Here is a 13,261-nt window from a genome sequence, read left to right as displayed (position 1 = left end):
GAGACTTCCTCAGAGTCATATGGCTAATAAATGTCAGAGAAAAGATTCTCTGAGCTCTAAGTCCAGTGCTCTGTCTATTATGCCAGGCTAACTAAGACTACACAGTGAATAGCATAGCCTAAGCTATTTCTTTCAGCATTCCTTTTCATTGGAGAAGGAATTCATTTCTCTGTAAGTTCCAGGTTCCAGTTGCTTCTCTCTCAAGTAATTTTGAGTCAGCAGATCCCCTGAACTATGCTTAAAGTCAGCTTGTTCCCTAGTCCTCAGCACAGATCCTGCTGTCCAGCTCTCTCCAATCATCCCCATGGATTTCTGTTTTTATTTTTTATTGCTTATTTCTATCAGTCTGTTTATTCCAAGCCAAGGATCCCCAATATTTTCTCCTGAGGAACCGTTTTTGATTTCTCCTTATTCTTGTGCTGGCCATTAGGAGGAGGAAGGAAGAAGGGGCACTGAGAATTAAATTCCCTAACAGGGCCACCATTGATAAGCTCTTTTTTTCACTGCCTGTTGCTGGAGGCACGGGTGTGGTGGCAGCAACAACTCTAGACTTGTCCTTGCTTCCTGTTCCCTCCTTCCAGGAATTCCCACCAAATTCTTTCACAAGTAAAATTACAGGTCACAGGGTTGGGCAGAAGCAGACAACTTGGACCTTAGATAGTTTTCTGGTGCACTGGAGTAAAGGGACTTGTGTTCTGCTACTTAATAACCCTTGTGGCCTTGGGCAAGAGTCTTAATTGTCTGGATCTCATTTTCCTCATCTGTAAAGTTGAGAATATAGGACTAGATGACCTCTGATGTCCTCGAGGGACTCATCCAGGATTGTCTTCTCAAACTTCTATCCCCCTCCCTAGTCTCTAAAATAGGAGTTAATAATAGGAGTCCACAAATTTGTGTTTAAGTATTTTGATAACAAAATTTCAATACAGTTGATTTCCTTTTTTATTCTTTACATATCACTTTAAAACATTTTTTTGGGTGATGATCAATTGTAATGGATGTGGCTTCTTTCAACAATGAGATAATTCAAGACAATTCCAATGGACTTGTGATGGGGAGAACCATTTGTATCCAAAGAGAGGACTATGGGGACTGAATGGGGATCAAAATAGCATTTTCACCATTTCACATGGTGAAAGCATGTTTTACCAACAATCTTTTGTTGTTGTTTTTGCTGTTTGTTTTCTTATTTTTTGTCACTTTTCCTCCCTTTTGAGCTAATTTTTCCTGGGTAGCATGGTGAATATGGAAATATGTTTAGAAGAATTGCGCATGTTTAACCTATATCCGATTGGTTGCTGAATTGGGGAGGGGGAAGGTGGAGAGAGAAAACTTTGGAATGCAAGGTTTTGCAGAAGTGAATATTGAAAACTATCTTTGCATTTACTTGGAAAAATAAAATATTTTTTAAAACCCCCATTATTTTGAGAAGGGGTTTGTATGCTTTCCTAGACTGTCAAAGGTACCCATGCCACCAAAAACACCCACTAAGAAAACTTCAAGTTTCTTTTTTCTCTCCCTTCTCTCAGCATTGTTGCTCCAAATTCCTACCCAAGTGACTAAGAGTGGTACACACAAATGCACTTGCCACTCCCTACCCTACTCCCCAGTCCTCAAGAGAGATATATCCTGCTCCTGGGCTACTGTCTCAAATAATATTAGCATAAAATGATGGAATACTTATGATCCAATTTCATTTCAGTTCATCAAGTTCCAGCCAGAACTAGACTTTCAATCTCCATTGATTTGCTGGGAGGGAATTTTTTTTTTTTTTTTATTGTTTTTACTACTGGCTACCATAGTTTTAAAATAGTCTATATTAGAATTACAGACTTCTAAAAAGCTTCAAAAATAATTGAAAGTTTCTCCTTTACTATTGATAAGGCATAGGATTACAGGTCTAGTGCTAAAAGGGCATTGAGTTCCCTACCTTCATTTTACAGATGATGGGACTGAGACACTGAAGCATTGCCCAGGGCCATGTGGTTAATAAGTATCATGTGGGATTTGAATCCAAGTCTTATTGTTTCTAGGAATACTGCCCTATGTTCCAAAGTGCCCAGATAGATATTTAAAACAAGGATAGTTTCCAGATGACATTTTTGGTAAACATTTAGTATCTACAAGTAAATTTCTCTTTCTTGCCTGCCATCTTCTGCTCTTTTACCACATCCCAGCCCTAATTTTGGAAGCATCTTCATCCTTCATGGAATATTGTTTTATTCTTCTAATAGAAAAATATATAAAAACAGGTAGGAAAAACAGAAAAATATATTAGAAAATCCATTATTTAAATGTCTGTTAATTTTCCCTGCAACTCTCTCAGGAAGATAACTATAGGTCATATCCCTATATCTAAGCACATATATGATATATTTGTGAATTAGTGATATAGACTTGATTATTCCTTCAAAACCATAGAATAGGATATGTTAGTAAGCGTCATCATACAGAAATGGTTGCTATTTCTGTTAGTCCTAGCTGACTGCAATCTAGTACAGAATTGGTAATTAGGTTCCTAATTACTAGACTTTGCTGATAAATTTTTCAGATCTGAAAAATTATCTTTAAGCCAAATCTATAACTATGTGGCTTCTTTTCAGAAGGCAAAGTGGTAGCATCCCCTATATAGGTTAACTGGCTCCTACTCAGTCATCCCTCGAATCGACCTCTCTCCCCTAACTATTGTACCAACCAGCCCCAAATCTGTCATTGACTAACATCTGCAGCTTTCCCTAGAATTTCCTATACACAGGTTCAGGTGTACATTTGAAATACACCTTTGTAGTAATTTATAGTGCTACTAGCAGTCATTTGAACAAAAACTTTATTAGCTTTCGACATGCTGGAGATATGGAGGTTTCATGTCACGAAATCTCAAATGATATTTCTTGAAGTGGCTAATATTTTTATTAAGGATAATATGCTATTATAATTTTTTGGCTTTTCTTTGTATCCCCAGTATTTAATACAGTGGCTGACACATAGCAAGTCCTTAACAATTCTTTGTTGACTGGATTTCACGAATTGATATAAAGGATAGTTTAACATCAAACTCTTAATAGCTGTGTGAGGTTGATAAATAATTTAACCCCTCAGAATTTCAGTTTCCTCATCTCTAAACTGGAAATTTAATAATCATTACTTACCCCTTCAGGGCATTAAGAAAAAAGTGATTTACAAACTTTAAAACATTATATAAGTTAATTATTATTTTCAGGTCTTTTGGCTTGAATATTTTCATTCTGTCACTGGCAACTTAAGATTTCCAATTCTTTTCCCTTGCTCTTTCAAAAGTCTTCTCTTCCAAAATTTGCTAGTTTTTTTTTCTATTTTATGTTTTTTATTTTGCTTTTTCAGTGTTTTAAATTTTATCCTATAACTATTTTTCCTAATGATATATAAGGTACAGTTTGTAGCAACAGCAAGACAATAAATAAGAACAAATGCTAATATAGTTAGGTCCAGATTAGTTTGAATATGAATCCTCATATTATTTAAATTTGTGCTATTTGAAGTTATAATTATTTAAAATATGGTACTTGGTTGTGGGCCAATGAAAACAAACAGAACAGATTCAAATAATGTGACTGATTCATGGGATTCATTATTCAGAGTAATTGAAACTTAGCCATATTATCAGTTACTAAAATTGTTATTTTAAAAAGTATTATGAAGTATAAATTGTTCTAATTCACAACTAGGTTCCAGAATTATTTCAGGTAGTATTATTTTTCAAGAGACAGCATCTGTATTTGTCTCTGAGTTCAACATTATATTTTCAACTTGGAGGTGCAAAAAACTGAAGCCTTTATAAATGGATGGTTTATGTGAATACATTTGAAACCATCATTTTTCTTACACAGCCTTATTCCAGTTAACTATTTCTGTCCTGATTCATGTAAGGCATTTTATATGGCATGAACATAGAGGTGGTGAGCCAGTTTTAGCTAATGTGTGTTAGGTTACTACTACCACATTTGAAAAAGTGTGTTTTTCATTTCTATATGTAAAATTATACAGTTCTAAGCTCCATTTTCCTATGTAATCATGAGATTTACATATGGATTTATTTTTAATTTGAGCTCATGTTTTATTCACACAAACTGGACTGCCTTTTTCATTCTTAGTTAAAATGGGAAAGTTTTTAAGTATCCACTCAAAAAGATCAGGGAGAGTAGCTTCATTTCCAACACTTTGCTGCAAAATAAGATGTCACATTAAGAAACAAAGGCAAAGAAATTGGTTTTTAGAGAGTGTCAGAAATCTATGGAACCTTAGTCTAAGAACAATTTATTCCAGGCACTTTTCTGAAATTCTTTTATTTAATAGAATCTTGTAGAAATTCTGCATAAGAGTGTTTGACCACTTCTATTGAGTAAGGAAGAAAGCAAAACAGTGATATAATAAAGAAATAGGCAATAAGATGAAATATGGTCATTTTCAAGAGGCAGTATTCAGGAATATTAGATGCTGGCCTGGCCCTGTGGGCAATATGAATAGTTAATGAACTCATGAAAAGAAAAATGAAAAAAAAAAGATAATTTTGTCTTGGTTGACTTGGTTTGCATACAGGTGTAAATGTCTTTGCCCAAGAAGAAAAATAAATGAACCAGGAAAATCCTGACTGACATAAGGAAGAAGATTGTGTCTTTTGAGAAAGCATCAATGTTACATTACAGACACCATTCAGAGCTACCCAATGGGCCAGATGTTTGCCAGAATCCTTAGTGTTACCAGCTGCCCATCAGAGCAGATGAAGCCTTTCTGCTGACAGTTTATGTAGCCTACAAGCACTATGAAGTGTTGATTCTTTTGATGCTGTTTAATTTTTATGTATATTCATAAATATAAACACATAAATATACATGACATTGCACAATAAATAAAAGCTCAGCTTTCATCATGAAAGAGGAGGACTGTATTTATTACCTGAGAGACAGTTTAATACTCATTTTCAGTTCTGTTATGAAATGTCTCCCAACTTCAGTTGGTTGCTTTATGCTTGTTTTGGAATTAATTGTACCAAGACCAGTAAATTAAAATAAGTGCTATCATGTATGCAAAGAGTATAGGGATATTTCACTGTAGCATCTTCAGAATTATTTTCTGAGTCCCCTGGGCTTGAAATCTTTTGGTCACCAAGTTTTGCTGTCAGCACCACCACAAGACCAGTCTTCCTAAAGTAATGTTTTAATCATTCCAATGTCATACAAAACTTTCAAAGGATCTCCATTTCCTGTAGTATAAAAACTCAAGTTCTTATCACCTGTACTATATATTGCTCTCTTCTTTCATCATGGTCATTTCTGAAAATAATAGTATATATTTTCAGCAGACTCACTTTTGGAATCCTATTAAATTTGGGGATTTCCATGTTTTTAAAATCTGTGTGTTTTAAACAGTGTTTAAACTGTGTGTTCCCCCCAGTATTCAGCACCATTTAAAAATCATAGTGCTCAAAAAATATTTATTGAATTTGTGAACTCCTCTTTATAGGGTCATCAAATTTAGAATTGAAAAGGACATGAAAGTTATTTCAACAAGGCTTAGTCAAGGAAAGTAATTTACCTATATAATAAAGTGTGTCTGTAAGGAAATTAGACTAAGTTTCAATAAACATACTAAAACATATCTAAGTAAACAAGTGTTCCTCTTTTCAAAGTCGTCATCTCATAAAATGATATGCTTATTATAAGTATGCTTTCATGGCTTAGAATATTTTGGAATTCCTCAGAATTTTTGGAAGGCCTAGCATGTTCTTTCAAAAACCTCATATCTTCATTCTTGATTGTTTGGTTTGATTTTTGCAAATATTTCAGTCATTTGGAGCCACGTCTGGTGAAAAAAAAAAAGCAATGTTGAAAAGCTGGTTGCTAAAATCTCTTACAGGTCAAAATTCTGTAATTAAGATGGTTAATACTGTTGTTGGTGAAAAAATGCTATATTGCAAATTCTGTCAGCATAGGAACAATGTACCTTTGGTCTTTGTATCTTAATATATGTTTATGGAGGTTACATTATGAATTGTGTCTTTGCCAGTGGTCAGAAGGAATTTAATGCTACTTTATTTCTATCCAAAGACTTCTCAGTTAAGCAATCCTCTTTTAAAAGTTTCTCCGAGGTCACATAAAATGCAGGTGTAGCTTGTGAATTGAAATAGGTTAACAGCATGAAATCATCTTCTTTACAAATATCCTTTCTAAAGAAAGGCATTTCTCTCTTTTAAAGGAAGCTAATTTAGTGAGATTCACTTATTAAGAAAGCACTTTTTTTTGTTTGTGCAGCTATAAAAAAATTCAAGTATTGCAATTATCAACTCTTCACATTATAAATAATTGATCCTATGTAATATGGGTAGGAGATATATATGTTCAATCAATCAATAAAACAAACAGAAATATGTAAATGATATAATTCTCCTATGTGGAAGAATACCCACAATCCTACCCCATGAGCCTTGTTTGAAAGACAGGCATATTTTATATCATCAGAGAGCAAATTTATGGAACTATAAATACACACCTCAGCTGCTTTGTGAGATCCAAAGTTGCTGTCTTTAAAAGTATAAATCTGTGGCTATTCAAAATGAATAAATGCAAACATATTTAGTTTATCATGTTCTCTTTCAGAAATATCGACAATATATGGCAGGACTTTTGGCTCCTCCTTATGGTGTTATGGAAACCGGCGCCAACAATGATAGTAAGTATTTTGAAAATGTTATGTTTAAAAATTTAAACCAAATGTGTATAGATGTTATAATGGTTTGTTAGTGTGATGTATGCAGAGTTATGTGTATATTTAATTGATTTTAAATATTAGAGTATGTTTAGGGTTTTGGTTTATGTAGGATGGATCTCTACTAGTTGTATAAAGCTTGCATTTGGACAGTTATGTAGTGCAATAGATAGAATGCCAGGCTGAAGTCAGGAAGATTTATCTTCCTGAATTCAAATCTAGTCTCAGATGCTTACTAGATGGATGACCTGTGATAAGTCACTTAACCTATTTATCTCATTTTCCACATCTGTAAAATGTGCTGGAGAAAGAAATAGCAAACCACTTTAGTATCTTTGCCAGGAAAACCTCAAATAGGATCACAAAGAAGCAGACATGACAAAAATGACTGAACAACAACAAAAAGCTAGTATTTACCTAATTCAAAAACTTTAATAAATTATCTAATTTGAACTTCACAGCTACTCCATGAGATGCTATTATTATCTTCCTGTTAGAGATGAGACAATTGAATAAAAAGAACCCAGGGCCATATATCTATTGAGTGATTGAGACAGAATTCAAATTCAGTTTCTGGCCATAAATCCAATGTCAGTGCTCTTTATGCTGCAACACTAGAAACCTTGTAAAGACATAAGATACTTATAAAAACAAAATGCCTTTTCAAAAGGTTTCCATATTGCACTAAAATCCTATGTCATTACTGTGCTTCCATTAAAAACATCAGGGGCCATCTTTGCCTTATACAGATTTTATACCTTAGAGCTGAGAGCTGCTGGAGCTGCAAAATCAGCTTTTGCCTATTATGCATTTTTTATTATATTGATCATGAAGAGTATAATGATTCAAATAGCATAATGATTCATTATTTACTGGAATAAAATCAAGGTTTCTGCAATTTCCACACCTTTAGTAAAAGATCAATCTTTACGTAAACATAAAAAGAAGTGTGTTCTTCTGTGCCAATATCTGTTTTAGTGGGTAATGCCTGCCTTGCAGACTTGATGAAATATAAGAGTAATTGAAGTCTAGTTATCCATCGATTTATGACAGCAACTTACGTTTCTCTTTAGGGTTACTGGAAATTTTTTCATAAATTCTAAGAAAATACAGTATTCCTTACTTTTTATTAGTACATTTTATATATATATGACACAACATACATTTTTAAATGTTTTATCATCTCAACACCTAAGTACAAAAGTGTACATAAACCCTTCTTGTTACCTCACTACCTCAGAGCTTTACTGTAATTGTTTTAAATCTTAAACACATGCGTGTCTCTCAAATCTACCTCTACTTTTCTTAATCTTAGCCAATGTTTTTACTTTCTACTTTAATGTACTAAGCAGACTCTCCCAACTTTCCTCCATTTCACCTCATATATTTTCTGTCTTTTCATCCATACCCTTTTGCTTTGACCTTCCTCACATCTTCAAGTTTTTCGTCTTCACTGATTGTTTCCTAAGACCTATCTTACTCTTTTAAAAAAAATCCTCCTTGTACTCATTGAATTACTTTCCTATCCCTATTTTTGTTTTTTCTTTTCACCTCTTAATTCCTCTAAAGAAAAATAGATCAAACCTTCCATTTCTTCTTCAGGATCATGCAGACATTCCTTTAACTACTCACAGTGACTTCTATCTTCAGCATTTGCTTGGAAATGCTCTCCCTGAAACCATATCTGTGAAGTCATTTTTTAACCCAACTGTAAAACTTTACATTTATTCTTATTGAATTTCATTTCATTACAATCAGGCCAATATTCTAGCTTAAAAAGATCTTTTGCAGTTTTGATTCCTATCCAATGTGTTAAATATTAATCTCAATGTTGTATTATCTTAAAACAGATAAGCATTCCACTTAGACCTTTAGCAAGCCATTGATAAAATCTTCAAAAAGCACAAGGCTAAACAGAGCTTCCTGAGGTACTCCACTGGAGACATATCCTTCTAAGAGACATTGAATCATCTCTTTCATTCATCAATGAATACTTTTTGAGTCTGGCTACTCAACCAGTTCCAAAACCATTTAATTATTTTATCATCTAGTCCACATTTATCTCTACATCAAGGAAATCACATGTCTAAACTCAGCCAATCCCAAGTATAAACATCTCCTTATTTCTTCCACATGAATAGTATTAGGTATTTAGAAGAAGCATCTCCTCAATTTACTAATTTATTAGTCCCATTAAAAAAGAAATAAAGATAATCTGGTTTAACCGATTCTTGATGATGCTCTGCTGGCTCTGTAATAGACTCCTATTTTTCTACATGTTTACTAACCACTCATCCAATACAGACTTAGAGAAGTTCTGAATGCAACACAGTATAAGAAACATGACAAAACAAGAGAGCAAGGCAAAATAGCTACATTATGGGGAAATACTCACAGAATGAAGAACAGTCAAGGACAATATTGGTAATCAATCCATTACATTCTGGGTATAATTGAAAACCCCAATAAGATTCCAGAGGGAATGGGGCACCCTTCCTTAAACCAATTAAGTCTGAACGGTTTTCATAGAGCTCTTAATTGTGCCTAGGACCAGGCGTTAGGGAAAGGGAATAAGGACCTGGAAATTAGTTCTGACTAATGCTGGATAGATGGAGAGAAGAATCCTGACGAATTAGAAGCTAGTAAATAATGAATCTCACCACTTGGAGAAAGAGCTTTTGGCAATTCCTGCACGTTTTGTGTCAGGGTTACTCTGGTTTTTGTGCTTCCTGTTGGGCTAATGTGTTTATCAAGTTGGGAGGCTACCATATTCCTTATCCCACTTTTTTATTGATTTACTTCAGCATTTTCCTGGGAATCAAAATCAAATGATTCTCTTACTCTTTTAGAAACTTAGGATGTGTTCCCTTCTCCCATCTCATGGTAACTTTCCAATTCTGCTCAAACTTTCAAATCTCCCTAAGCTCAGCAATTATATTTACAATTCTTTCTATATCCAAGGCTATAATTTACTGGGATCAGATTCCTTAATTCCACTAAATGCAGGTAGGTACTCATACACTATTTCTTTACTTATCTATCTTGTGAATCTCCTTACTCTTGGCTATTTTTGTTCTGTCATTTGCAGTGCAAAGATGACCTTTCTTGATAGAAAAAAAAATAGAAACAAAAGAAACAGGCAGCATTTCCTTCTCTCTGTTATTAGTTACCACAGCCTCAGCTACTCCAATAAAAACAATGTCTGCAAAACATTTTGTTGTCCTTAATGTTCCTCATCAGCTTTATTCATTTCATTTTGAATTTAGCACTATTGAAACTCTTTTGCGAAAATATTCCAAAGTCTTATGTTCATTCTTTGTTATATTTTCTTGCTTCTATTTTTGTCCATATATTTTTGTTTTGTTTTGTTTTATTTATCTATCTATCTATTTATTTATTTATTTATTGAGAGTGGATCTTTCTAACTCTTATAAGCTGGAAATGTAATTGCTACTGATGGACCCCATTGCTTTGCTAATCAGCATGAAAATTCTGACCTGCTCTCTTTTTATCCTGGGCTGGGTCACCTCTTCTTAGGTAGCCTAACTGTCCCTGATCCTAGAATTCACTATATTGGTGTCCCTCTTAGTATAAACACCTCATCAGCTTCTCTCTCTCTCTCTCTCTCTCTCTCTCTCTCTCTCTCTCTCTCTCTCTCTCTCTTTCTCTTTCTCTCTCTAAATCTAAGCTCACTGTATACAAATCAAGTTTAAATAATTCTCTTTTTTTCTTTTTACTATAATTTCTTGTTTCTTCACAAATTTCCACCTCTGCTAGGCTGATTTTCCCTAGAGAATTCTAGTCTAAGATAATCTGATCTATCTTTCATTGGAGCCTTCATACTTTCCCAAAATTTAGTATATTATCCAACTGCATGTGCCTCTCTATCTTCTCCTCTATCATAAATTCTAGAAGGGAATGGTCATATCTTTCCAATGTTCTCATCATTTTCATCTCAGAAATTACTTCTTTCTTAGCAGTATTGCAACTAAGATTGTTTTGAGGATCAAATAAGATAATATTTGTGAAACTGCTCAGTTCCTGGCTCTTAGTAAGTACTTAATGAATACTTGTTCACTGTTCCTAGTGAGAATCAGATCCAGTATAGAAAATAGAAACCTTACGGATTCCTCTACTTTTTATATGGCAAAATTATCTTTCAGACATAGTTAAAAAGTTATTAGCTGCTTTCTTTGTGAAAGAGAAATCAGCTTTGGATCATTTAAACTGCTCTGGATAATTGAAGTCTCTAATTGTTTCCTCTTTGCCAGGGTTTTCCTGAACTCTTCTATTTCCTTCTGTTCACATAATAGCAGTCTGTGATATGCTATAATGAAAAAAGAATTTCTCTTTCTTCTATTGCTCTTCATCCAATATGCTCTTTGCTACTCTCCCTTTCTCTGGTTTCTGGATTTCGCCACAAAAATGATATATTTTTGTTTTGTTTTGGAGGCAGTCAGGATTAATTGACTTGTCTAGGGTCATGCAGTTTTTTGAATTTGAACTTAGGTCCTCCTGACGCTAGGACTGGTGCTCTATCCACTGTGCAACCTAGCTGCTTAGCTATCTTAACATATTACCCTTCTCTACTTGCTCTCCATTTTAATCTATCATATGTCTTTTAAATAAAGTATGCCCATCATGGGTTTCTCCCTCCAAGTCTTAGTGAGGTTAAAATTTGCTTTCTTGCATCAGAATCTTAGTAACTTTTGCTTTTTCTTAAACCAGAAGTTCTTAAAATATGATAATGGGAAGAAGAGGCTTCTTTTGGATTTTCAGGGTGTTCATGAGATGAAAGCTATTTTTAATAATAATACTAAAATATTTAAATTTCTTTAAAGTATCTGTAGCTATAGTCCACACAAACAAAAGCTCTTTGGAGGTTAAGTCCTTAATAATTTTTAAGATTATAAAACGCTCCCAAGACCCAAAAGTTTGAGAGCTGCTAATCTAGAAATTTTGAGCCCTAGATTTTTTACTATTGGTCCCATTCTTAGATTTTATCACCCATAAAGTTATCAGTATTTCAAGTACTCTTCTTCTTTCATTGTAGCTACTCTAATATTGTTTGGTGGATGTCCATAGGCAGTTTTCACCTGTTGCTGGGATGCAGAAATACAAATTTCGTTCTAGGACTTGACTATCTTAGACAACTGTAGAATACCCCAAGCAGCTTTGAATGCAGTTAGGTGGGGCCATGGGATAATGCAGACACTTACTAGCTATGTGATCTTGGGCATGACAGTTAACTCTATTTGTCCCAGTGTTCTCAATTATGAAATAGGGATAATAATAGCACCTACTTCACAGGAATGATGTGAGTTTCAAATGAGATAATTTTTATAAAATGCTTAGTATAATAGCTGGCACACAGTACATGCTAATTGAATGTTTGTTCTCTCCTTTCCTTCATTTAAATTCTAGATTATTTGCTTTCAATGGGCCTGTGGTCTTGAGTTTCTTGCCCAGTATTCTGTCATTTTTGGCAGCAATTTCTTTTCTCATTATCACTTGTGTCCATCTGATAAGAAACTTCATCTGGAGTTTCTCTGTTTTGTCTTAGATAAGAGCTGAGGAATTACAAAAAACATTGTTATCAGGACAATAAATGTCTACCCCTTAACAGGAAATCAACAGCCTCGAAATCTCTTCTCTCTTTCCTCTGACCCTTATGAGAGGATTTCTCATTCTATAGCTTCTGTCAATCAATACTTAGAGGAAGAATACTGTTTCCTCATCACATCCTCTTCTCTTTAGTTAGAGGTTCATGATTGTTCTGGAATTCTTTTTTTGTTTTTTTCAGTCATTTCAGTGGAATACAACTCCTTATGACCTCCATTCAGGATTCTCTTGGCAGAGATTCCAATGTGGTTTGCTATTTTCTTTTCCAGTTCATTTTCCAGATGAGGAAACTGAGGCAAACAGGTTAAGTGACTCTCTTAGGATGACACAGCTAGTGTTTCTACACAGTATCTCAGTCTCATTTAAACTCAGCTTTTCCTCACTCCAGGCCTGGCACTGTATCTACTGTGCCACCTTGGTCCTCTTTCTTTAGTTAGGGGTTCATAATTGTTCGGAAAATCTTACCATCCCTTTATGCCATGTTCTAATGCCTTCTTCCCATAAATGCTTTCTGTCATCAGATCAGCTGGAAGTGATCTCTCGCTGAAGAATTCCCAATATAGTTCCAATGTCTTGTTTATCATATTCTAACTTGTATTGCAGATAGTCATGTCGAATCCCCTTAAAAAAGTCCTGTTAGAGCAAGAACTGTGTTTTATTCTTCAGTCATTATATACCCCACAGTTACTGGCAATGTGTCACACACATAGCCACTGTCTAGTCAATAAGATTATTGTTAAAGCATTAGGTAAAACCATAAAGTATTATATATGTTTTGAGAGGCAGGTAATGGCACAGTGGGTAAAGCACTGAATTAGAATTCAGGAAGCCCTAAATTTGAATATTGCTTCTATTCAGATTCTAGTTGAGTGACCTAGACCAAATCTCAGGTTTGGCT

At 34.3% G+C, this 13,261-nt stretch overlaps 1 protein-coding gene and 1 long non-coding RNA gene across 11 annotated transcripts in view; one reads left to right on the top strand and one right to left on the bottom strand.

Moving 5' to 3' along the window:
- RAPGEF4 (Rap guanine nucleotide exchange factor 4) overlaps positions 1 to 13,261 on the top strand; it is a 329,401-nt gene that overhangs the window by 164,544 nt on the left and 151,596 nt on the right. For all 10 annotated transcript variants that reach the window (XM_051991059.1, XM_051991058.1, XM_051991060.1 and 7 more), the window contains one exon: positions 6,633 to 6,705. In XM_051991059.1, coding sequence (XP_051847019.1) covers positions 6,633 to 6,705 — 73 coding nt within the window. The remainder of the gene's footprint in view (positions 1 to 6,632; positions 6,706 to 13,261) is intronic.
- Positions 1 to 13,261, bottom strand: part of LOC127557797 (uncharacterized) — a 121,885-nt gene that overhangs the window by 10,912 nt on the left and 97,712 nt on the right. The gene's annotated exons all lie outside the window — the stretch shown is intronic.

This window comes from Antechinus flavipes, chromosome 3, assembly GCF_016432865.1.
Source record: "Antechinus flavipes isolate AdamAnt ecotype Samford, QLD, Australia chromosome 3, AdamAnt_v2, whole genome shotgun sequence".
Taxonomy (NCBI): Eukaryota; Metazoa; Chordata; class Mammalia; order Dasyuromorphia; family Dasyuridae; genus Antechinus; species Antechinus flavipes.
The sequence above is the reverse complement of the archived record's forward strand: the minus strand, read 5'-3'. Positions and strand labels throughout refer to the sequence as shown.